The sequence below is a fragment of the Orcinus orca genome, chromosome 3 (assembly GCF_937001465.1).
Source record: "Orcinus orca chromosome 3, mOrcOrc1.1, whole genome shotgun sequence".
Classification (NCBI taxonomy): Eukaryota; Metazoa; Chordata; class Mammalia; order Artiodactyla; family Delphinidae; genus Orcinus; species Orcinus orca.
Genome location: NC_064561.1, coordinates 76,483,463 through 76,509,083, shown reverse-complemented (window position 1 = coordinate 76,509,083; position 25,621 = coordinate 76,483,463). Strand labels below are relative to the sequence as shown.

Here is a 25,621-nt window from a genome sequence, read left to right as displayed (position 1 = left end):
CAAATAGAATTCTTGAGAAAACAGGAAATCAGTTTAAGAATGCCTGACAAGTTTGAGGACACACAAGGAAACCAGAGTAGTTGGAGTAGTGTAACAAGGAGGAGTGTAGGGAAAGATGAGGGGAAGAGAGATCACATACTGTCTGGCAAGTCATGGTTGACTTTTACTCTGAAGAAAGAATGTCAAGGAGGAGGAAGTGATCAACTGTGTCAAATGCTGCAGATAGGTAAAGCTAGGGAAGAGTCAAGAAATAACCTATAGATTTAGCTGTGTATAAAAGTGAGAATGGAAGCACTTCCTAGACCAGTGACTGTAGGAGCTACCTAAGGAAGATGGAAGCCAAAGTAGTAATGCCTCCACCATCTAGTAGACAGTCACTTGGGGCAAGCAACTGTAACAGACCGGACGATGAGCTCTCAAATAAGAATCAATCAAGAAAAGTCAAACCCCTGAAAGAAAACAACAAAAAAACTCAACTAAGAAAAATCTGAACTTGAAGAAAGAGCTGATAAGACAATCAGGAAAAAAGAATAGCATCCACAAAATGAAAACAAGTTATTAAACAAGGGTGGTGGTAAAAAAGCATCAATTAAGAGATTTCAGGTATCAATAACATAATAATTAAATTTAGAAATTTAAAAGGTAAATAGCAGGACAGAAATTAGTCACAAGTGGAGAATTAGTTAATGAGCTAGAATATCAAACTGGGAAGGCACAGAGTGAGAATAAAGTATGAAACAAATGTTGAGAGACATTATGGATAGATCTAGAGTTCCAACATATGGAGTGACAAGAGAAAAAAAGAGCTGCAGTTTTCAAAAACTAATACATTTCCCACAAGTGAAGACAAATGGGAATCTTCAGCTTGAGAAAGACTTTCAAGTGCCAAAAAGGGGAAAGAAAACAAAACAAAATATTAGATAATCCATGGTAAAACTTTATGGTATCAAGGATAAAAAATAAAACAAAACAAATAATGCTAAAGGGAAAAAGACTTGAGATTTATTATTTTATATACAAATAAGCAAATATTTGAAGGGTAAATATAAAGGAAAGCATTTTGAACATTGTTGCTAGAACTATTTATTTGATCAAGAAAATAAATCAACTCAGAAGTACTGAATCTGAGTAGCAGAATGGGAAAAATACATGAATAAAAATGAGTAAAAAGTATTAGAAAACCAAAACTAGCAAGTATGAAAACTTAATCACAAGTTTAACGTGTTTAATCACAATCCAGTTAATATTCCATCAATAATAAACAATAACATGAGAGTTGGGGTGGGTGGGTGGGGCGATAGGAGAGATGTACTCTATCATAAACACTTAATTTACATAGTAAAGTACCACTCACGAAATCCTGTTCAGATAGTATTTGTTATCATTTAATGAAACATTACAATCTAATCTTTACAATGCTCTTTGCCTCTTCTATACTTGTTAAATCTTACATTGAAAGTTGGATACCAGTACCCCAAAAGGCTATTTTTTTGTAGGTATTCTGAAGAATAACCCCTATATCTCATTCTTTTGTTTGAATCTTTTTCACCTGGTCTCATCCATTTCCCTTCCATGTGTCATTTTAAACCTCAGTGCCAAGCCTCAGCAATGCATGGGCCCCACAGGTGGCATTTGCACTAAAGAGACCATCCATGCCTTACCAGGTAATAGTACAAATGAACTGTGTACCTAGGCATCTTTCCATCTCTTTACATTTCAATCAGCTCTTTGCCAAATGGACAGTGAATTTAAATGTCCTTCCAGAAGCTGCCTTTAAGAGAGATATCCAACGAGCTATCTTTCAGATAAAACATTATACCATGATGCTACCACAGTATTTCTTCCTTAGTCACCATCAATAGGACAACCTTTAAACAAAGACATGATTTCAGATCATCCTAAGAGATGCTTCTATTGTGCCTGTCTCTAATTCAACACAACCATAAAGCAATCTTAACACAGTCATTGTTACAATTAAAGTGTTCACTAAATGTTGTATAACACAGACTATAAATTAGACTAACATAGCCAAATACATCAACCCTTTAAGGAAATGAGGAAATACAATACATTCAAGTTAGAGTATGATCACAGAGAAGTACAGAAATAGGCATAAACAAATGATGATTCAGTCTGAAAACAATATACTTCAAATGTTTTGCATTTTAAGTCTACAGATTAATTAAGAAAGTATTTTTCAAATCCTCTTAGAGGTATATTAGAATATTTTAGAGATTCCTTTAAGTTGAAAAACAAAATGGCCATGAGAATGAGTTTAGACTGTTTTGTAGCTCTTATTTTTTAAAAGTTTGGAAAATATAATAGTACAATACAGCTCATTTACAATTCACAACAGGTAGAATTTAAATGTAATAGGTAAATTATATCAATCTCAAAGAAAATAATTACTTACTTTGGAGGCCCATGGCTGAAGACAGTTGGCATAACAGCGAACAAGAAAAGCCATTTCCTGAGCTGCAAAGGATAGTTTCCTTTTCAAAACAGAGCCACACCGATGAGTATGTTGACAAAATTCTTTTAACTTTCTTTCTTATAAATTATATACCATTTGCAGTGTAAATTGCAGTGTAAAGACAGCTTCTCCAAATCCCTTTCAAACTGATATCAGGAGCTTTCAATAGCTTAGAATTTAGCTTCTAAATAACTGGAATACTTTTCAACAAAATGTTCACTTTTAACAAGCAAATCACAGTAAATCAAGATGTTTAGATTTCTGGCTCAAAACATACAGACACATCCTTCCTCAGGCACCTGGCACAGGCATGCACAGTGGTAACTGAACAGTTAATACTGTATAAATCAAAGCAAATAAGGCAACATGCACCAAATCCGTGTTGCTTGATTCTGAGAAATCTTTCCAAAGACAGCTTTGTCTTTTCTTCAACTTATTTCATTCTGTAGAGTAAGCACTGCAGTAATTCTTCTGCATCAGAAGCAAACCAGAACACTGTATCCTTAAGATGAAAGTTTCTTCTTTATATTGTTAACCACCAGAGGTTTAAAAAAAAAAAAAAATCAACCACTGAGCAAGTGGTAGTTAGAAGATATATGCTCTAACAGGTTTGTCCTGTAGAATGCCTGAGAATCTCCAAAATTAAAAATTTCTCTTTTCACATGCACTATTTACGGCTCTGCAGCATTGCTCCTTGTTCTAATGCATCAGTAAGATAGTACTGTGGCTCTAAGTCTGGCTTTCTGGTTGAAAATTTATATATGATATGGTACAAAAACACTACATCTTCTGCTAAAGCAAGACTGTATGCTAGTGTTTTAATTCCTACTGTCCTTGCCTGTTTCACAGCAGCTCCCTAAGGAGAAGCTCCTATTGATTCTATGCTCTGCAGTAAGATGAAATATCTAATAAGAAGGAAAGAGAGTGGGAGGAGAATAGAGCTAAAAGGATGACATCACCTGTATAGAAAGCCTTCAGAAACTGCATTAGATCAATTGGCTACTGTATCTGCAGATGTAACCCAAAGAGCAATTTATTGAAAACACACACACACCCTTCCCGTGAAACGTGTTAGCAAGCTAAATTCTGTAAGAAAAAAACTGGCTAAAGCATCTCTCTGTTTCAGTCTTAAAAATCCATTTTGATTTTTAATTCTGTGCATTGATACACAGCTTTATTTGGGAAGCCATATTACTATTCAAATTTAACACAGTATTGTCCTCCCAAGGGAAAATAATTAGCTCTGGTAAGATACTCTTGCATTGCAAATACAGAAGGCAGCCTAGTTCTCAGATGTCACATATGTATTCTGCTTGCAAAACTTCCTATTTATCAAATAATGTTCTGAAAGGTATAACCTTCAAGACCACTCTAAATTAACATTAAAAATATCAAAACTGGTACTAAGATTTGTATGTAAATAGTACATTTAAATGGAAACAATTTCATTTCCCAAAAGAAAAGCTGGAAAAAAAAAAATCACAGGCACAAGAGCTGACGTGCGGCATTCACCAACCCCTCTGAGGAAGAATAATCTATGCAATATGGTACTTTCCTACAGCCCAATGCTAAATTCCTAGAAAGAGACCAGAAGCAAGTAAAACTCAGAAGGAATCAGAAAAGAAAATGATTCAACCTGCTTCCAAATTGAGCTTGGACTAAAAGGAAATATTTTTCTATAAAAATTACAGGAAAAATTTAATTCTTGCCACACCTCCTCCAATCTGAAAACACAATTCCTCTAGTACCCACCCTATTCTTCAAGATTCTGCCACAAGGCATCTAGTGCAGATACTACCACAAAGAGTTTGCACTAAAGGTTGCAATGGTGCCCCTCAATGGCCAAAGTAAGACACAGTTTCCAATGGTAAAATACAGTTAATACCCCTCCAGGCAGCAAAATTATGAGAATAACATCAATGAATAAATCAAAGTAACTGAATTATCTTGCTTTATTTACCTACCACCATTTTGAGGGAAGAGGTGTGCAACATAAGAGAAATTATTACCTGAGAGACAGGTGTTATTACAAAGGACTTTACTGTCAAGAGATGAACACCTTGTTACTAGCCAAAACCAAACAAATAAGCAAACAAACAAAGAGTTCTTCAATACACCTGAGCAAACTATAAGTCACTTTCTGAACAACACTATGCTGCCAATCTGAACTATGCTGCTACTTATAAGACTAGAACTGACTTTAGTAAAACTAGGTTTTATTCTGAATAAAGACAAGTCATACTTTCACAATAAGTGACCATTTATGAATATGGATTTCCATAAAACTTAAGAATTATCTGTTTCCTGAAAAAATTTCAAAGGAACACACAAAATTTACATTTAAATATAAAACTAAATCTAAGAAATAAACATGACCCTAGTTTTCTAACCCTAAAACATGGAAATTATGTACAGGTTGATTTTCAATCACCAATGTATTTTTTCAACTCAATTAATTTAAATAACATATGAGTTGGAATTTCAACAAAATGTTAAGTATTTAAGAATAAATTAACTAAAATCTAATTTTAACACTCATTTTTAAAAACAGAAAAATGATAGTAGGCACCTTGTATGTAAATGAAGCCAAACATTTCCTAAAGATAAATTTCTAAAAGATATCCTGTATGTAAACATTACATGACTGAAAAACATTTCAGTTTCAACGCAAGACAGTAATTATATTCATGTACAGAACCAACAGGATAAATTACAACCAAATCAAAAAGCAAAACCCTAAAGGGCACCTTTCCTCCTTTTTATAAATCACGCTGATAGCACACAAAGGACTTCAAGCTGAGCAAGGGAGACAGCCATCTCTTAACTACTTTAAAAAACACTCTGCCCTGTGTATGAAATGCAATCCACTAATACCATATGTTAGAACAACTGTAGTAAACACCAGCTCAATAAAGGAGCAACTCTCTTTTCCTTTAGTTTGGCCTGGAAGTGAAGATGACATCATCCTTTTCCTTGTTCTACCAATCATCTCATAGTATCTGCCATTCTAGGGAACTGTACGGTGAGCCTGGCATGAAAAATCTCCCTGTGCAACAATATCATGAAAGAAACAAACAGGCCAAATTTTATATTCAGCATGTGAACCCACCACCACTTTGATGATACACTATACCACACTGTTTCTTCAGTAAGAATGACTTACTCTCAATTACTGAAAACTATAAACATCTTTAGAAAAGTCAGTAATTTATCAAATAACTAAAATATATGATTAGGTGAATAAATGAATTGTCACTTCTATTGCTTTAAAAATTTTATCATGATCTCATTCCATTACCTCACCAATTCAAATGAAGTAACTGCAGAAAGGGAGAATGCCCTGATCTACACATTGTCTAGGAATCATAACCACAGGATAACCATTTAAGAATACATTTCCCCTGCATATGAAATGTCATGATGCTAAGCCACACTGATGAAATCTTTAGCTTTAAAAAGGTCTTTCAAACTACTACCAAATAAAGCAATCAATGTATTCATTTGCAAAACTTCAAACCATTATAAAATAGTCTTATAAAAATGTAAATGCTATATAGTTAATAATTAAATTATTTATATATTCATAATATAAATATAAATAATTTTATATATTCATAATATAAATTTTATATATTCATATTATAAATTATTTTATGTATTCATATTTTATGAACACATGATAAACTGTATAAACTAATATAAAATACATTAACTATATAAACTATTTCTAAACAAAAATACGAAGCAGAACATTTGAAATCATATTGTATAGAAAGCCAAATATGAGGCTCTAATAGTTACTAACCTATAAATATACCTTTTATGTCAATAGGTAACAACACTGAAAAGGACAAAAAAGGTAATCATGGATAAAGGTAAGTTAACAAAGAATTTACACTCTAGACGTTATGAAAAACAAAAAACCAACATTAACAAAAACCAGGTTTATAGTAATCTCAGGCACAGTCACACACTTTATTCCCCATCTGCACAGTGAAATATTATAATCACAATGTAGAGAAGCCAAACTCAAAAGGAGGTGAGACCAAAGAAAAATTATGTAGTTTTACAAAATATATAAATAATAAAACAAACAGGCCACTCATTTCTGTGTTTTAGCTGTAAGCATTTGGCCTTTAAAATATAAACTGTTAAATGTACTGATTTATATAGTAAAAACACTTTAATCCTTTTGGAAAATGAATGAATAAATGACACTACCATAATATCTGAGGTAACATACAAGCCCTTTTAAAGGATCACAGTAAGCTTTCCTACTCCCTGCCCCCCTCCTGCCCCTTGCTTAACTTGAACATCTGAAATGAATCTCTGTAGTTACCAGACATGGTTAACTCTAATTACTGGTGCCCCTCAGGAATTCCTGCTTTCAAACTGCATCCTATCTATTTCTCAGACTTTCTGAAGAAAGCCAGACTACCAACACTCTCTTCCTATTCTGTAAGAAACAGTGTGCTTCAGCACACTGTCATCTATGTCCACTAAATGATCAGCACCACGCTGTTGAAAACCTTATCAGAGCCACCAGTGGGCCACATATGCACTATGAAATATGATCCTTCCTTAGGGAGTGATGGAGGAAGAAAAAGCAAAGAGAAAGAGGGAAGCCTTCATCATCAACTAAGGTGATGTAAGCTTCTATAATTAGAATCAGTGAAACCGAAGCAACAATAAAAAGGCACCACCATGCTTCTACTTTCCACTACACAGTGCAATTGTAGCAAGCATTTTTCACTCACACACAAAAAAATACACTTTGCATATATAGTCAAGTATGCTACATACTATATGCAAAGTTAATGTAGTTTTAATATAACGTACTATTTTCTACAAAAAAACAAGATTTGCCCAATAATTAAAATAAATACCTGTATCTATATATAAACATGACTGAAAAAAGAAACCTCACTAAAAAAATTAAACAATTGAGAATACTGTCTCCATCTGTAAATTCCTGGATTATATTAGAGATTACCTTTGTATCCCTTCTCTGATTTTAAATACTGCATTTTCTAGTACTATAAAAGCTAAATGCCTAGTTACTGAACAGGTAACAAATCAAATTAAAAGGCAGTAACAATCAGCATTAATCTGTTTGAAATGTTTGAGTAGTTATTCCCCTTCCATCTGGAATGCTCTCAAAAATCACTGTCTTAGGCCACTGGTATATACATTAGTATCAGAGTCGTTTCAAACGATCTTCAAAAGAGCTTTCTGTAAAGTGTTTCACGTATGATAAAAATCTTTCCTATTCTGGTTCCCTGGGCAGATCCATATGAATCAGTGTCACCTTTAAGCAAGGGAGAATCGTCCCAGACAACCAGAGGGCATGCCCCTGCCCTCTTCCCAACACTCCTGAAGCTCACACAGAGTGAATGATAAAAACAATCTTTGAAGATGACTACTTAGAAGTTAGCAGTACTTATGTAGAGCGTTAAAAATAATTTTCATACGTTATGAAAAATAATTTTCACACCCTAGGGATCAATCTTAAGGGAAAAAATCAAAGTCACATACAGATATATTCATACAAGTTGTAATAGGAGATAAACTGGAAACTGCATGAGAATACTTTGTTATAATATTAATATTAAAAATAATGTTCAGGGAAAAATTTAATTGCATGAGAAGTAGAAAGGCAGGATAAATAAATATTCAGCATTATCTAAATTAAAAAAGATCTCAATGATTTAATCGAGATACATGCATTTAAAAATCATTAGCCACACTAGCTATCTCTGGTTTTGAGGATTACAGCATTTCCTTCTTAATATTCTTCTATATTTTTCTACATTACTATAAGGAACATTTTTTTTCACACACAAAAATTTTTTTAATCTGCTCTAGGCAGGCATTTGTCCTACTTAGATTGTTTACAATTACACCCCTCTGCTTTTTCTCTGTCCATTTGCAGACTCATGACCCTGTAACTAGGTACAAGAACCTTCTATTGAGAATTCTAAATTATTTCCCAGAAGACAAATGAGAAGAATTCTCCCAAGAGACGCTAGACACACATGAATAAAAGGAGAAAAGTTCTCTTCTGATTTTAAGGTATAAAGCACAATAAAGAACATATCTGTCCAGAGCACTATGGCTTGTAAATAGGGTGAGAGAATAAACAACACTGAAAAGCTGCAGATTCTCAGAGGCTGGGCTCCAAATTTCTCAGTAGCAGTCTGATCAACACTCACTGTCTTATACACAAATAAGATTGGCCAAGCTTCCAGATACACAATCTTCTTTACTTTAGAAGTAATAGAAGATTGTGTACTCACTCATCCTTTCATTCTACAAGTATTTATCAGACACAAAATATAATTTAAAATAATAAGGATCCATCAAGTGCACAAATAAACTTCACACTGTTGACGGTTTATCAATCAGTGACTGTGACTTTAGCAGTCCAAACTTGAAATTCTGATAATATATGCAACAAGAGTGTGCACACCTCCTCCATTTTGACTTGAATAAATGTTTAAATTATTTGCTTACTGGTGGTCTGCTATTGTCTGAAGGTTTGTGTCGCCCCCCCCATCCCCAAAATCCCTATGTTAAAATCTAATCTGCAAAATGATGGTATTAGGAGGTGGGGCCTTTAGGAGGTGATTAGGTCATGAGGGCTCTGGAACTGGGATTAATGCCCATATAAAAAATGCCCCAGAGAGCTTCCTAGCCCTGTTCTACCATGTGGACACAGCAGGGGTTGGCAGTCCACAGTTAAAAGGGACTTGGTAGCTAGTTCAATTCCCCCACATGATGCAGGGACTGAGGGTCTTAAATATTCCTTAACATTGCAAATTAGCACTTGAAATAGAAAAGGAACACGTATCATCCGATTCCTAGTTTAATGTCTACTCTATCACATCAAACTGAGGAATCTGGCTCTTATAAACCTGCCCATATCAAGGATTTAACTTATTTGCACCTAGTTTCTTTGGAAGTTCAAATGGGTTGTCCTGAGACAAATGTTGAGATGCTGCTATGAAGGTCTGTGTTCCTGGAAAATTCGTATGTTGAAATTCTAATCCCCAAGGTGATGGTATTAGAAGGTGGGGCCTATGGAAGGTGATCAGGTCATAGGAAGGAACTCTCATGACTGGGATTAGTGCCCTTATAAAAGAGGCTCCACAGAGCTCCCTAGTCTTTTCCACCATGTGAGCAGACAGCAAGAGGTAAGCAGTCTACAATCCAGAAGAGGGCCTTTACCAGGACCTGAGGCATGCTGGCTGCTGGTACCATGATCTTGGCCTTCTAGCCTACAGAACTGTGAGAAATAAAAGTTCTGTTGTTTATAAGCCACTTGGTCTGTGGTACTTTGTTAGAGCAGCCTGAACGGACTAAGACACGACCCATGAGGTGATCTCAGCAACCACACTTGAATTCTTACTCAGCTGTACGGACAAACGTCTTAATCTCTCTCTGTACGCACTAAATCCAAACAAAACATGGAGCGCTGGAGGAGAGCAGGGAACACAAGGCACAATCACAGAAGAAGCAAAGAGAAAGAGATGCTTGTTGCATTAGTAATTTGTGAGCCTAAAATCAAACATTAGATTCTAGAGTGTCACACCATGCTCACCACCTGCCATACTATGCCAGAACAATGAACTGTGTAGGAAGAATACATGTAAAGAAGGGTGAGCAAAAGGAAGCCCTCCAAATTTAAAATCATGACCCATGATGCTGCCATGGAAATCCCTCTTTCCAGGTGTCCCTTGGGAAGAGTTGGCTGGCTTCACTTTTGTGCAGGTGCTATGATGGAGAAAAAGAGAAAGAAGGGTAGTAGATTATCCTGTGCTTGAGAATGCAAAAGGAACAAGAAAGGTGACATAAGGAACAAGAAAAAAAAAAATTAAGATTTAGTCTGAGGAATGTGGGATCTAATTAAGAGCCAATAACAGCACATCAAACACCCAGACTGTTCGTTGTTCAAAAATATAGCAGAAGGGGCTTCCCTGGTGGCACAGTGGTTGAGAATCTGCCTGCCAATGCAGGGGACACGGGTTCGAGCCCTGGTCTGGGAAGATCCCACATGCCGCGGAGCAACTGGGCCCGTGAGCCACAACTACTGAGCCTGCGCGTCTGGAGCCTGTGCTCTGCAACAAGAGAGGCCGCGACAGTGAGAGGCCCACGCGCCGCAATGAAGAGTGGCCCCCACACCGCGATGAAGAGTGGCCTCCGCTTGCCACTAGAGAAAGCCCTCGCACAGAAACGAAGACCCAACACAGCCATAAATAAGTAAATAAATAAATAAATTTATTTAAAAATATATATATATAGCAGAAGAAAAAAACTATATATATAGCAGAAATATATATATATAGCAGAAGAAGAAGAAAAAATATATATATATAGCAGAAAAAAAAAATATATATATATATAGCAGAAGAAGAAGAGATATCAATGAGAAGAACTATAACTTCATAACTGAAGTACCTAAACACCAACAATATTTTTTAAACCTTTAAAGAATGTCCAGATTTAGATTTGGATCAATAATGTTTCCATAAAATGACCAAGGATGAATGTTGTCTGATAATCTAGAGATGCATTTCAAGTTAAATAAAGGCATACTTGTTGCCTGACCTTTGTGAAACCAAAACACTTCCCCCTTACTGGTCCCTGGCTTATTTTTACCATTTAACCTTACGCATATACCAATATTAAAAATTCAACTCACTACATATGAAAAATGTTCACCACTGTAGGCTATTTAAAACACAAATCAACTTTCTATAAAAAATACAGACATTTAAGAAATTCTTAAGTAAATTGCTAATTTTGTTTTCTGCTATCTTCAGAACAGAGCATGATTATATGAGCACACTGCATGTAAGTATGTGTAACATCTTATGGGATCAATGAGAAGAGCACTCTACAAACAGTAAGTGTTAGGGGAGGCTTCTCCAAAGAGTTCATGGATGAATGGACTCTTAGGAGTTGAGCTGGACTTTGTCAGGAGGACATGGCAGGAGACCATTCTGGATAAAAGGAGCAAATAGCAAGTTAAGATTCAAATTGAATCATCAAAGGACAGAATTATATTAGGTAAAGAAGCCTGCAAGAACCTTCCAGGGAGAGAGAAAAACCAAAGGAAGGGACAACCAACAAAATTATGGGGCCAGAAGGGTGAACAGGTAGACTGGGGCCAGATGACAAAGGGATTTATATATCATATAATCTCAATACTTTAAAAACTAAATATTTCTGAGCTGTATTTCTAAGATACATCATTTATTTATAAATTAATACATGTACTACCAGCAAAAGTATTTTGTGTTCATTATGAAATACACACAAAAATCCACAGAAACTTAAAAAGATAACAGTACATATAAACTCTACTATTTTCTTCCCATGCCCTGTGGACTGTTTGCAAACTACATTTTAAGACACCTGAGCTAAACTACTGACTTTGCTAATTACTAAAAGAAAGAAGGTCTTCAAGGCAATAATTCCAAAACCAGTCATCAGTTTCTGGCAGACATCTCCTGTCATCATTTAACTGGCTTCTAGTCACTTATTGTTATACATAGTAAAGCAACTCATTCAGTGACTTTCATATTCATTTTATAACCACTCTACCTTGTAGGGTTGAACAAAGAAACTGCTTTGTTTAAAGTGAGCCATTGTGAGTATAGGCTACAAGAAAACTGGAAAGGGCATAGTTGGCTGATTGTTGCCTGCTTGACTTTATCATTCTTACCTTTATTCTCCCTTTGTCCGATTCTTTAGCTTACATTTTTCAATTATCTTAACATATACACATATTGTGGTAAACACGTTTTAATAACCAGAAATAGATAAATAATAAAATTATTTTGTTAGCAACAGGAACAAAGGTTTTTTGAGTATTTCAATAACAACAGGAATAGAAGCTGCTGACACTACTGGATGTTTTTTCAAGGCACCAAACACCAAGCAGAGCCTTTCATATATATAAAACAAACTAAGAAATGTCACACAACTTGCCCAAAGTTACACAAGAACCTAAACAAGTTTATAAAAAAAACAGGCACTCTATCTTCTTTAACAGGCAATACACTCTGAGGATATATGGATGATGGTTCACATTTTCAAGGCATGTACACTCTGATGAGAGAGACAGACATTTGAATAAAAAATTACAATGTAATATAACGAATAGTCACAGGTATATGCATGGGATATTACAGGAATGTAGAGATGTGTACCTAACTCTACCAAGAAAAAATCATAGATTCCTCCCATAAGTTGATATAAATTATTTAAATTAAAATTTTTAATTTTCAATTAAAATCCTTAGTCATACCAGCCACATTTTAAGTGCTCAGTAGCCACGTGTGGCTGGTTACTATCATTTGGAAACCACAGATATAAAACATTTCCATCATTGTAGAAAGTTCTATTGGACAGAACTGGTTTAGACTATATGCCAGATAAATATGCTAGATCATTAGAATTTCTGATAGGTGGTGTTTGGCAATGAAAAGATTTAAGAGCTTAAAAGAAATAACATTGTTAAAAGATTCCTTTAGGACTGACAGAAGTAAAATGAATGAATTAGCTGGAGGCAGCGGATAGGGGAAGATGTAAGGAATAAGATGTAAGGAATAGGAGTAGAGGCATCAGAGAGAAGAGAAACACAAATCTTAAAATCAAATAAAATGATTAAGCAGATATTTTTAAATGTAGAGATTATATAACACTTTTCAATTAAAAAATATTCTCCAAAGTTCTTAAAATGAAAAAATATTGCTTTTACAATGAAAGCTGGCTGGGAGTGTGGGAGATGCTACTACAGCATTTCTAAAAAGAATGGCAGTGAACACTAAGGAAATGACATGGGAAAATTGAGAGGAGGGCACAAACATTTGAGTGGAAGACTCTATAGATGTCATTAACTGATTAGACCTTGAGTGTGCACACATGTTCTATCAGCAACCATCATGGAAGACAGGCAGACGCAATATTACCATCCTCATTTTTAGAGGTAAAGCAACCAAAGCACTGATTGTTTAGGTGAAATGTCCCAATCACAGAGTAAGTGAAGGAAGAATTTAGACAGATGGCTCATCTAAATACTAGACTATTTTTACTTGGCTTAATTACCCATCCTATTCACTGAATATTGCTCCCTATCCCCTTTATGCTATTTTGAAATATCAAATACATCCTCCCCAAAGATCAAAACTCTGAAATCACAGAGAATATTCAAAGACATTTAAATCTGTTGCCAGCTCTGAGAGCAATACCCAAAGGAGTTTTAAGAATGTTATTACTGTTATACAGTAGAACTGCTGTTTTTAACAACAACAAAAAAACCTTTCACATTGAGACTGTGGTTCTCATCCTTATACAAAGCAATGTATATGACAAAACTATGAAAATATTTCGTAAGAATAAATCATTTTTTTCAATCGTTCTAGGCATTCACTTAGAAAGTAACTCTGAAAAACATGCAAAAATTTTAAAGTTCACAAAATCTTGATGTACAGGTTTGCATTAATAATAATTAAGATAAAGAAAACTACATTAATGAAATATTCTGTACATCTTTAAGAATTTTTGACTTTCAGCATTCTAGCAAGAAAAAGTTGATGATGGTTTCCAAATGAAAAAAGAAAATGTCAGATTTCCACTGCTATCTAAAGTAATGATTCTCCTGATCTCTCTGAACTGCTGACAGTAGAATGAGGGACTTGCCTGGTGGCACAGTGGTTAAGAATCCGTCTGCCAATGCAGGAGACATGGGTTCGAGCCCTGGTCCAGGAAGATCCTACATGCCGCGGAGCAACTAAGCCCGTGCGCCACAACTACTGACCCTGCGCTCTAGAGCCCACGAGCCACAACTACTGAGCCCATGAGCCACAACTACTGAAGCCCACGCGCCTAGAGCCCGTGCTCTACAACAAGAGAAGCCACCACAAGGAGAAGCCTGCGTACCGCAACAAAGAGTAGCCCCTGCTTGCAGCAACTAGAGAAAGCCCACGTACAGTAATGAAGACCCAATGCAGCCAAAAATAAACAAAAACAAAAACAAGACAGTAGAATGAAAGAAATAAAGATCCTTATAGTAGTCATAAAACCAATTATCTACTGCATGCTTTCACAAGTACTACTTAAGATTTTTGCTACTAGAACTTATACCCATCCTTCTCTAACTATTCCAAAACAGAAGAGGAAGGAACATGCCCAAATTCACTGTGTTAAGCCACCATCGTGCTGATTCAAAACCAGATACAGACGCCACAGAAAAAGAAAATTACAGGCCAATATCTTTGATGAATACAGATGTAAAAATCCTCAACAAAATATTAGCAAACAAAATCCAACAATACATAAAAAGGATCATACACAACGATCAAGTTGGATTCATTCCAGGGTTTCAAGGATGATTCAACACACACAAATCAATGTGATATACCACATTAAAAAAAGGAGAGAAAAAAACCCACATGATCATCTCAATTGATGCAGAGAAAGCATTTGACAGGCTTCCCTGGTGGCGCAGTGGTTGGGAGTCCACCTGCCGATGCAGGGGATGCGGGTTCGTGCCCTGGTCTGGGGGGATCCCACATGCCACGGAGCAGCTGGGCCTGTGAGCCATGGCCACTAAGCCTGCGCTCCGCAATGGGAGAGGCCCATGTACCGCAAAAAAAAAAAAAAAAGAAAAGAAAAAGCATTTGACAAAATTCAACATCCATTCATGAAAAAACTCACCAAAGTGGGTATAGATGGAATATATCAACGTAATAAAAGCCATTTAGAACAAACCCACAGACAACATCATACTCAACGATGAAGAGCTGAAAGCCTTCCCACTAAATTCAGGAATAAGAAAAGGATGCCCACTCACCCCTTCTTGTCAACATACTACCAGAAGTCCTAGCCACAGCAATGAGACAAGAAAAAGAAATAAAACGTATCCAAATTGGAAGGAAAGAGGTAAAACTGTCACTATTTGCTGATGACATGATACTCTCTATTAAGAACCCTAAACTCTTCACACACAAACCCTATTAGAACTAATAAATGAATTTGGCAAGGTAGCTGGATACAAGATTAATATACAGAAATCTGTTGCATTTCTTTACGCTAATAATGAAATATCAGAAAGTAAAAAAAAAAAAAAAAAAATCCTATTTAAAGTCGTGTCAAAAAAAGTAAAATACCTAAGACTTAACCAAGGAGGTGAAAGACATATACACTGAAAACTATAAAACACTGACAAAGGAAACTGAAGATGATACAAAGAAATGGAAAGATAGCCCATGCTCTTAGATTGGAAGAACTAATACTGTTAAAATGGTCATACTATCCAAAGCAATCTACAGATTTAATGCAATCCCTATCAAAATACCTATGACATTTTTCACAGAACTAGAACAAATAATCCTAAAATTTATATGGAATCAAAGAAGACCCAAAATGCCAAAGCAATCCTGAGGAAAAAGAACAAAGCTGGAGGCATAACCCTTCCAGACTTCAGACTATACTACAAAGCTGTAGTAATAAAAACAGCATGGTGTCGGCACAAAAAGAGACATACAGATCAATGGAACAGAACTGAGTGCCCGGAAATAAACCCACACAACTATTGTCAATTAATCTACAATAAAGGAGGCAAGAATATACAATGGAGAAAAGACAGTCTCTTCAGCAAGAGGTGAAGAGAAAAGCTAGAGAGCTACAAGTATATCAGTGAAATCAGAACACTCCCTCACATCATATACAAAAATAAACTCAAAATGGTTTAAAGACCTTGATATAAGACATGACACCATGAAACTCCCAGAAGAGAATATAGGCAGAACATTCTGTGACATAATCATAGCAATATTTACTTAGATCAAACTCCAAAGGCAAAAGAAATAAAAGTAAAAATAAACATATGAAACCTAATTAAACACAAAAGCTTTTGCACAGCAAAGGAAGCCATCAACAAAACAAAAAGACAACCTACGGAATGGGAGAAAAGTATCTGCAAATGATGTGACCAACAAGGGGTTAATGTCCAAAATATACAAACAGCTCATACAACTCAGTATGAAAAAAAAAAAAAATCAAAACATGGGCAGAAGACCTAAACAGATATTTCTCCAAACAAGACATAGAGATGGCCAACAGGCACATGAAAAGATGCTCAACATTGCTGATTATTAGAGAAACGCAAATCAAAACTACAATGAAGGGCTTCCCTGGTGGCGCAGCGGTTAAGAATCTGCCTGTCAATGCAGGGGACACAGGTTTGTGCCCTGGTCCAGGAAGATCCCACATGCCACAGAGCAACTAAGCCCATGCGCCACAACTACTGAGCCTGTGCTCTAGAGCCCGTAAGCCACAACTACTGAGCTCGTGTGCTGCAACTACGGAAGCCCAAGTGTCTAGGGCCTGTACTCCACAAGAGAAGCCAGTGCAATGAGAAGCCCAGGCACCACAGCAAAGGGTAGCCCCCACTTGCTGCAACTAGAGAAACACCACATGCAGCAACAAAGACCCAACACAGCCAAAAAAAATAAATAAAATAGATAAAAGAAATAGAAAAAGAAAAAAAAAAACAACTACAATGAAGTATCACCTCACACCAATCAGAATGGCTATCCTGAAAAAGTCTACAAATAATAAATGCTGGAAAGGGTGTAGAGAAAAGGGAACCCTAGTACGCAGTTGGTGAGAATGTAAATTGGTGCAGCCACTATGGAAAACAATATGGAGGTTCCTTAAAAAACTAAAAATAGAGCTACCATATGATCCTGAAATCCCACTCCTGGGCATATATCTAGAAAGGACAAAACTCTAATTTTAAAAGATACATGCACCCTAATGTTCACAGCAGCACTACTTACAATAGCCAAGACATGGAAACAACCCCAATAGCCATCAACAGATGACTGGTTAAGAAGATGTGAGATAGATAGATAGATAGATAGATAAAAGAGAATATTATTCAGTTATAAAAAGGAATGAAGTATTGCTATTTGCAGCAACAGGGATGGACCTATAGAATATTATACTGAGTGAAGTAAGTCAGAGAAAGACAAATATTAAATGATATCACTTACCTGTGGAATCTAAAAATAATACAAATGAATCTATAGGCAAAACAGAAACAGACTCATAGACATAGAAAACAAATTTAAGGTTACCAAAGGGACCAGGGCCCTGGGTCAAGGGAGGAACAAATTAGCAGTATGAATAACAGATACAACTACTCTACATAAAATAGATAAGCAACAAGGATTTACTGTATAGCACAGGGAATTATACTCACTATCTTGTAATAACCTATAATGGAATATAATCTGAAAAAAATAACTGAATCACTTTGCTGTACACCTGAAACTAATATAGTATAAAATAAATGAAAAAAGAAAAAAATTTTTGCTATACTACCTTATCTAGATTAACTATGAATATGTAGAAATTTGGCCAGATACACAGGTTTCATTTAAAGTAAAGTAAAACGTCTTAATGCTGCATTTTCTAAGTTGCCTGAAACATATCCCTTTTAGAAGAAAAACAAAACAAAACCCTATTACTTTAAGAAACAGCATATGCAAGTAACATGACCAAATATCATTCTCTAACGCAGTCTAATAGTTAAAAAGTCAGTTTTGTCTACGTGGAATCAACTTAGTCCTCCCCTTCCCATGAGCTGCCAAATCTCTGACAGTATTCAGTAAGATAACCACTTAAAACTAGCTAAACAAGCCTTTACATGTGAAAATGCCACACTCAAGAGTCATCAAATGGAAAGAATACCAAGCAGTGTGCCTATTGCTTTCTGGTCCAATCAGGAAACCAGTATATCCTAGAGAGGACAACCCACAGCTACCAAGAGAAAATATGGAATCTGGCTAGAATTCATGACATGACAGTAAAAAAATTTGAGAAAAGAACACACTATAGTTGAGACTAGAGTAAGCAAGTAATCAATACACACACACAAACTATGCATTCTGCCTTATACAAGGAGAACCAAATAGTAAAATTAAAGATACTTAATTAAGCAATTCAACTTAGAATTTTTTCTAAACAAACCAAGATAAGGGCATATATAACCACAAAATTACTTAGCACTTTATTTTAGAAAAATAACAAAAAACTAGGAAAATCTATATGACCAAATACTGGGAACCGAGTAAATAAATTATGGCAATTCTTACAATGGAGTACCACAACACTATTGAGAAAAATGTTGTTAAAAAAAAAAGTAACATTCAAAGATGTTCACATTATATACATAAGTCTTTAAAAGTTACAAATCAGATCATATATTTAAGCTTTATGAAGTTAGCCAAAAAGCTTACGTATCTACCTACATGTTGAAAACCGTTTTATCCAAGAATATACAAAATGTCATCAGTGGTTACATAACTGAGTGATGGAACTAACCAAATATTAGTTTTTAAAAAATAGACAAGTTTCATTTGTGTAATAAGGCAAAACTTAAATTAGCTTAAATTAATTAGTGACAAGGAAATTTACTATATAAAAAGAAAAAGTGGGAATTCCCTGACACTCCTGTGGTTAGGACTCGGCACTTTCACTGCCATCGGCCTGGGTTCAATCCCTGGCCGGGGAACTAAGATCCTACAAGCCTTAAAGCATGGCCAAAAAATAAAAAAATCATTAAATAATAAAAACAGGAAATGAACTTTATGTAATTAAAAATTTGAGGACCATCTCATATGTTATTGTTTCATGTCAGAAACAGAATGTGCTCAGTCAATGAAAATAGGCAAATGTAACTAACTCCTAAGAGCTGCTTAAATTTAACACTTATTCTAATACAAACAACTCCCTAAATAATCCTCTTTATTCCTAACATGGAATGAATGAATTTTCTGTTTCTGATAAACAACAGAACTAAACACACCCTTGGGAATTTGGCTGCCATCAATCTCTAGACTGTTTTTATATTTTGGGGGATCATGACTCCTTTGAAAACTTATAAAATACACCTGGATTTATTCTTTATTAGCCTATCCTTACTTCTTGATTCAACTACTTCTCAGTAGTTGAATTACAAAATTAAAGACTTCTGAAGAGGCAGAAGACCTAACTAGACATTTCTCCAAAGAAGACATACAGATGGCCCAGAAGCACATGAAGAGCTGCTCAACATAACTAATTATTAGAGAAATGCAAACCAAAACTACAATGAGGTATCACCTCACACCAGTTAGAATGGGCATCATCAGAAAATCTACAAACAACAAATGAGAGAGAGGGTGTGGAGAAAAGGGAACCCTCTGGCACTGCTGGTGGGAACGTAAATTGATACAGCCACTATGGAGAATAGTATGGAGATTCCTTAAAAAACTAAACATAGAATTACCATATGATCCAGCAATCCCACTACTGGCATATACCCAGAGAAAACATTAACTCAAAAAGACACATGCACCCCAATGTTCATTGCAGCACTATTTACGAAAGCCAGGTCACGGAAGCAACTGAAATGCCCATCGATAGACGAATGGATAAAGAAGTTGTGGTACATATACACAATGGAATAATACTCAGCCATAAAAAAAGAATGAAATTGAGTCATTTGTTGAGACGTGGATGGACCTAGAGACTGTCATACAGAGTGAATTAAGTCAGAAAGAGGAAAACAAATATCGTATATTAACGCGTGTATGTGGAACCTACAAAAATGGTACAGATGAACTGGTTTGGAGGACAGAAGTTGAGACACACATGTAGAGAACAAACGTATGGACACCAAGGGGAGAAAACTGTGGTGGGGTGGGGATGGTGGTGTGCTGAATTGGGCAATTGGGATTGACATGTATACACTGATGTTTATAAAACTGAAGACTAATAAGAACCTGCAGTATAAAAAAACAAACAAAATAACTACTACTAAACTTTCTTTGGGTTATTTGTATGGAAATATGTTAATATAAATGTTTCAAACATTACATGAAATTTCTAAAAATCTTACATGTTCTGGTATAATGTTATAAGTCATAATTCTAGGTATTACTTTAAAATGTATAACTCAGAAATAACTAAATTTCCTTGTCAATTGCATTATTATGAACTTTCATCCAATCTTTAACCGTGGTCATTTTTAAGTCTTTTGTCATTTACAGACAGTTCCAGGTGTACTCAGATGCTTTAGCAAAAATGTTCCTATAAAAGGGTTTCATCTTCAAGGAATTCATGGAAAAGACTGACAAGTACAGGTTTCTGGTAACTGACCATACTGCTGAACTGAATGAATAAGCATTTTCAGAACTCTAATGGAAAACTGATGAATCCATAAAAGTGCTAACAAAAGACCAAGATGAAAAAAAATTAATTACATGGGACTGAGTCAACTGATGAGGATGATTATATCTTTGTGACTTTCTCTTTGAATTAAAAAAAAAACCCCACAAGGATTCAGAGGCAAAAAATATACAAATCAATTTTCACTGCAAACTAAAGGAGCTGTTACAGTAGAGGATTACGGGACTGAATGTCAATATTATGACATAGTATGAGTGTGTTTCGTGTTTGGTAATTGCAGTGATTGTTGCCTTTGTTGTGGTCATCCATTTACAATGCTTGGTGTCAGTTTATCTCTTGTAAAAATAAAATACAGTGTGTGTGTGGAAAAAAAAAAAAGACTTCTGAAGAAACAGCTCATGTTTCTTCCGTTGTCACGAAAGTTATTTATTTCATCATCTTCTTTTTCAATATTTGCATGTGAAAACGTACCTTTAACACTTGGATATATTTCTGCGTTGGCACACAGTAGGTATCACTGACCCACACTTCACAGGAAGAACTGACATATTTTTATTTCTTTTGTATACCTTACCGCATAAGAGAAAAAAAGCTGCCAATGAGTCTATTTCCCTGGGTTCTCAGGACTCAGATATATACATATATCATTCAAGCAACAAAAAAACTAAGAAAATCCACAAGTATGTCTAAAAAGATACATTAAGAAAATTCTTTTACACCATTTAAACAAAAACAAATCCTGCACTGGTAAGAGTAATTCTACCCAACTCAACATAGCAGAAGCATAGATATATTTACCTGCCCCAGATTTTACATGTAGAGCCACAAGTGCTGATATTATCAAAAATATACGTAGGAGACCTTCAAGATGGAGGAGGAGTAAGATGTGGAGATCACCTCCCTCCCCACAAACACATGAGAAATACATCTACATATGGAACAACTACAGAACACCTACTGAATGAAGGCAGAAGACCTGAGACTTCCCAAAAGATATATATATTTTTTTCCTTTTTCTCTTTTTGTGAGCGTGTATGTTTATGCTTCTTTATGTGATTTTTCTCAGTATAGCTTTGCGTTTGCCATTTGTCCCAGGGTTCTGTCTGTCCATCCTTTTTTTAGTATAGTTTTTAGCGCTTGCTATCATTGTTGGATTTCTTTTTCAGTTTGGTTGTTCTCTTCTTTCCTTCCTTCTTTTTTCTTTAATTACTTTAAAATTTTTATTTTAATAACTTAATTTTATTTTATTCTTTTCTTTCTTTCTTTCTATTTTTCTCCCTTTTCTTCTGAGCCATGTGGCTGACAGGGTCTTGGTGCTCCAGCCAGGTGTCAGGCCTGTGCCTCTGAGGCGGGAGAGCCGAGTTCAGGACATTGGTCCACCAGAGACCTCCCGGCTCCACGTAATGTCAAATGGAGAAAGCTCTCCCAGAGTACTCCATCTCAACGCGAAGACCCAGCTCCACTCAACCACCAGCAAGCTACAGTGCTGGACACCCTATGCCAAACATCTAGCAAGACAGGAACACAACCCCACCCATTAGCAGAGAGGCTGCCTAAAATCATAATAAGGCCACAGACACCCCAAAACACACCACCAGATGTGGACCTGCCCACCAGAAAAACAAGATCTGGCCTCAACCACCAGAAAACAGGCACTAGTCCCCTCCACCAGGAAGCCTACACAACCCACTGAACCAACTTTAGCCACTGGGGACAGACACCAAAAACAACGGGAACTAAGAACCTGCAGCCTGCAAAAAGGAGAACCCAAACACAGTAAGATAAGAAAAATGAGAAGACAGAAAAACACACAGCAGATGAAGGAGCAAGATAAAAACCCACCAGACCTCACAAATGAAGAGGAAATAGGCAGTCTACCTGAAAAAGAATTCAGAATAATGACAGTAAAGGTGACCCAAAATCTTGGAAATAGAGAAAATGCAAGAAACATTTAACAAGGACCTAGAAGAACTAAAGATGAAACAAGCAACGATGAACAACACACTAAATGAAATTAAAAATACTCTAGATGGAATCAATAGCAGAATAACTGAGGCAGAAGAACGGATAAGTGACCTGGAAGATAAAACAGTAGAAATAACTACCACAGAGCAGAATAAAGAAAAAACAATGAAAAGAATTGAGGACAGTCTCAGAGACCTTGGGGACAACATTAAACGCAACAACATTCAAATTATAGGGGTCCCAGAAGAAGAAGAGAAAAAGAAAGGGACTGAGAAAATTTGAAGAGATTATAGTTGAAAACTTCCCTAACATGGGAAAGAAAAGAGTCAATCAAGTCCAGGAAGCACAGAGAGTCCCATACAAGATAAATCCAAAGAAAAACACACCAAGACACACATTAATCAAACTATCAAAAATTAAATGAAAAGAAAAATATTAAAAGCAGCAAGGGAAAAACAAAAAATAACATATAAGGGAATCCCCATAAGTTTAACAGCTGATCTTTCAGCAGAAACTGCAAGCCAGAAGGGAGTGGCAGGGCATATTTAAAGTGATGAAAGGGAAAAACCTACAACCAAGATTACTCTACCCAGCAAGGATCTCATTCAGATTCGAAGGAGAAATTAAAACCTTTACAGAAAATCAAAAGCTAAGAGATTTCAGTACCACCAAACCAGCTTTACAATAAATGCTAACGGAACTTCTCTAGGCAGGAAACACAAGAGAAGAAAAACACCTACAATAACAAACCCAAACAATTTAGAAAATGGTAAAAGGAACATACAGATTGATAACTACCGTAAATGTAAATGGATTAAATGCTCCAAACCAAAAGACACAGACTGGTTGAATGGACACAGAAGCAAGACCCGTATATATGCTGCCTACAAGAGACCCACTTCAGACCTAGGGACACATACAGACCAAAAATGAGGGAATGCAAAAAGATAGTCCATGCAAATGGAAATCAAAAAAAGATGGAGTAGCAATTCTCATATCAGACAAAATAGACTTTAAAATCAAGACTAGTACAAGAGAAAAGGAGGACAGTAGATAATGATCAATCCAAGAAGAAGATACAACAATTGTAAATTTTTATGCTCCCAACACAGGAGCACCTCAATACATAAGGCAAATGCTAACAGCCATAAAAGGGGAAATCGACAGTAACAATCATAGTAGGGGATTTAACACCCCACTTTCACCAATGGACAGATCATCCAAAAGGAAAATAAATAAGGAAACACAAGCTTTAAATGATACATTAAGCAAGATGGACTTAACTGATATTTATAGGACATTCCATCCAAATACAACAGAATACACTTTCTTCTCAAGTGCTCATGGAACATTCTCCAGGATAGATCATATCTTGGGTCACAAATCAAGCCTTGGTAAATTTAAGAAAATTGAAATCGTATCAAGTATCTTTTCCGACCACAACGCTATGAGACTAGATGTCACCTGAAAGAAAAAATCTGTAAAAACTATAAACACATGGAGGCTACACAATACACTAAATAACCAAGAGATCACTGAAGGAATCAGGAGGAAATAAAAAAATACCTAGAAACAAATGACAATGAAAACACGACAACCCAAAACTTATGGGATGCAGCAAAAGCAGTTCTAAGAGGGAAGTTTAGAGCAATACAATCCTATCTCAAGAAACATCTCAAATAAACAACCTAACCTTACACCTAAAGCAATTAGAGAAAGAAGAACAATAAAACCCCAAAGTTAGCAGAAAGAGAGAAATCATAAAGATCAGATCAGAAATAAATGAAAAATAAATGAAGGAAACAATAGCAGAGATCAATAAAACTAAAAGCTGGATCTTTGAGAAGATAAACAAAATTGATAAACCATTAGCCAGACTCATCAAGAAAAAAAGGCAGAAGAATCAAATCAACAGAATTAGCAATGAAAAAGGAGAAGTAACAACGGACACTGCAGGAATACAAAAGATCATGAGAGATTACTACAAGGAACTATATGCCAATAAAATGGACAACCTGGAAGAAATGGACAAATTCTTAGAAAAGCACAACCTTCCGAGAATGAACCAAGAGAAACAAAATATAAGCAGACCAATCACAAGCACTGAAATTGAGACTGTAATTAAAAATCTACCAAAAAACAAAAGCCCAGAACCAGATGACTTCACAGGCGAATTCTATCAAATATTTAGAGACAAGTTAACAACCATCTTTCTCAAACTCCTCCAAAATATAGCAGAGCGAGGAACACTCCCAAACTCATGCTACAAGGCCACCATCACCCTGATAGCCCAGCCAGATAAAGATGTCACAAAGAAAGAAAACCACAGGCCAATGTCACTGATGAACATAGACGTAAAAATCCTCAACAAAATACTAGCAAACAGAATCCAACAGCACATTAAAAGAATCATACACCATGATCAACTGGGGTTTATCCCAGAATACAAGGATTCTTCAATATATGCAAATCAATCAATGTGATACACCACAGTAACAAATTGAAGGAGAAAAACCATATGATCATCTCAATAAATGCAGAAAAAGATTTTGACAAAATTCTACACCCATTTATGATAAAAACCATCCAGAAAGCAGGTATAGAGGGAACTTACCTCAACATAATAAAGGCCATATATGACAAACCCACAGCCAACATCGTTTTCAATGGTGAAAAACTGAAACTATTGTCTCTAAGATCAGGAACAAGACAAGGTTTTCCACTCTCACCACTATTATTCAACATACGTTTGGAAGTTTTAGCCACAGCAATCAGAGAAGAAAAAGAAATAAAGGAATCCAAATTGGAAAAGAAGTAGTAAAGCTGTCACTGTTTGCAGATGACATGATACTATACACAGAAAATCCTAAAGATGGTACCAGAAAACTACTAGAGCTTATCAATGAATCTGGTAAAGTAGCAGGAGGCAAAATTAAT

General features: G+C 35.7%; 1 protein-coding gene across 10 annotated transcripts in view; it reads right to left on the bottom strand.

The window, feature by feature from the left end:
• Positions 1-25,621, bottom strand: part of RAPGEF6 (Rap guanine nucleotide exchange factor 6) — a 220,023-nt gene that overhangs the window by 109,983 nt on the left and 84,419 nt on the right. The window contains exon 1 of one of the 10 annotated variants that reach the window (XM_033405851.2): positions 2,414-2,664. The exons of the other annotated variants lie outside the window; for them this stretch is intronic. Within the exon in view, the coding sequence (XP_033261742.1) occupies positions 2,414-2,467 (54 nt within the window). The 5' untranslated portion in view covers positions 2,468-2,664. Of the gene's footprint in view, positions 1-2,413; positions 2,665-25,621 lie in introns of those variants that run through there. 10 annotated transcript variants of the gene reach the window in all.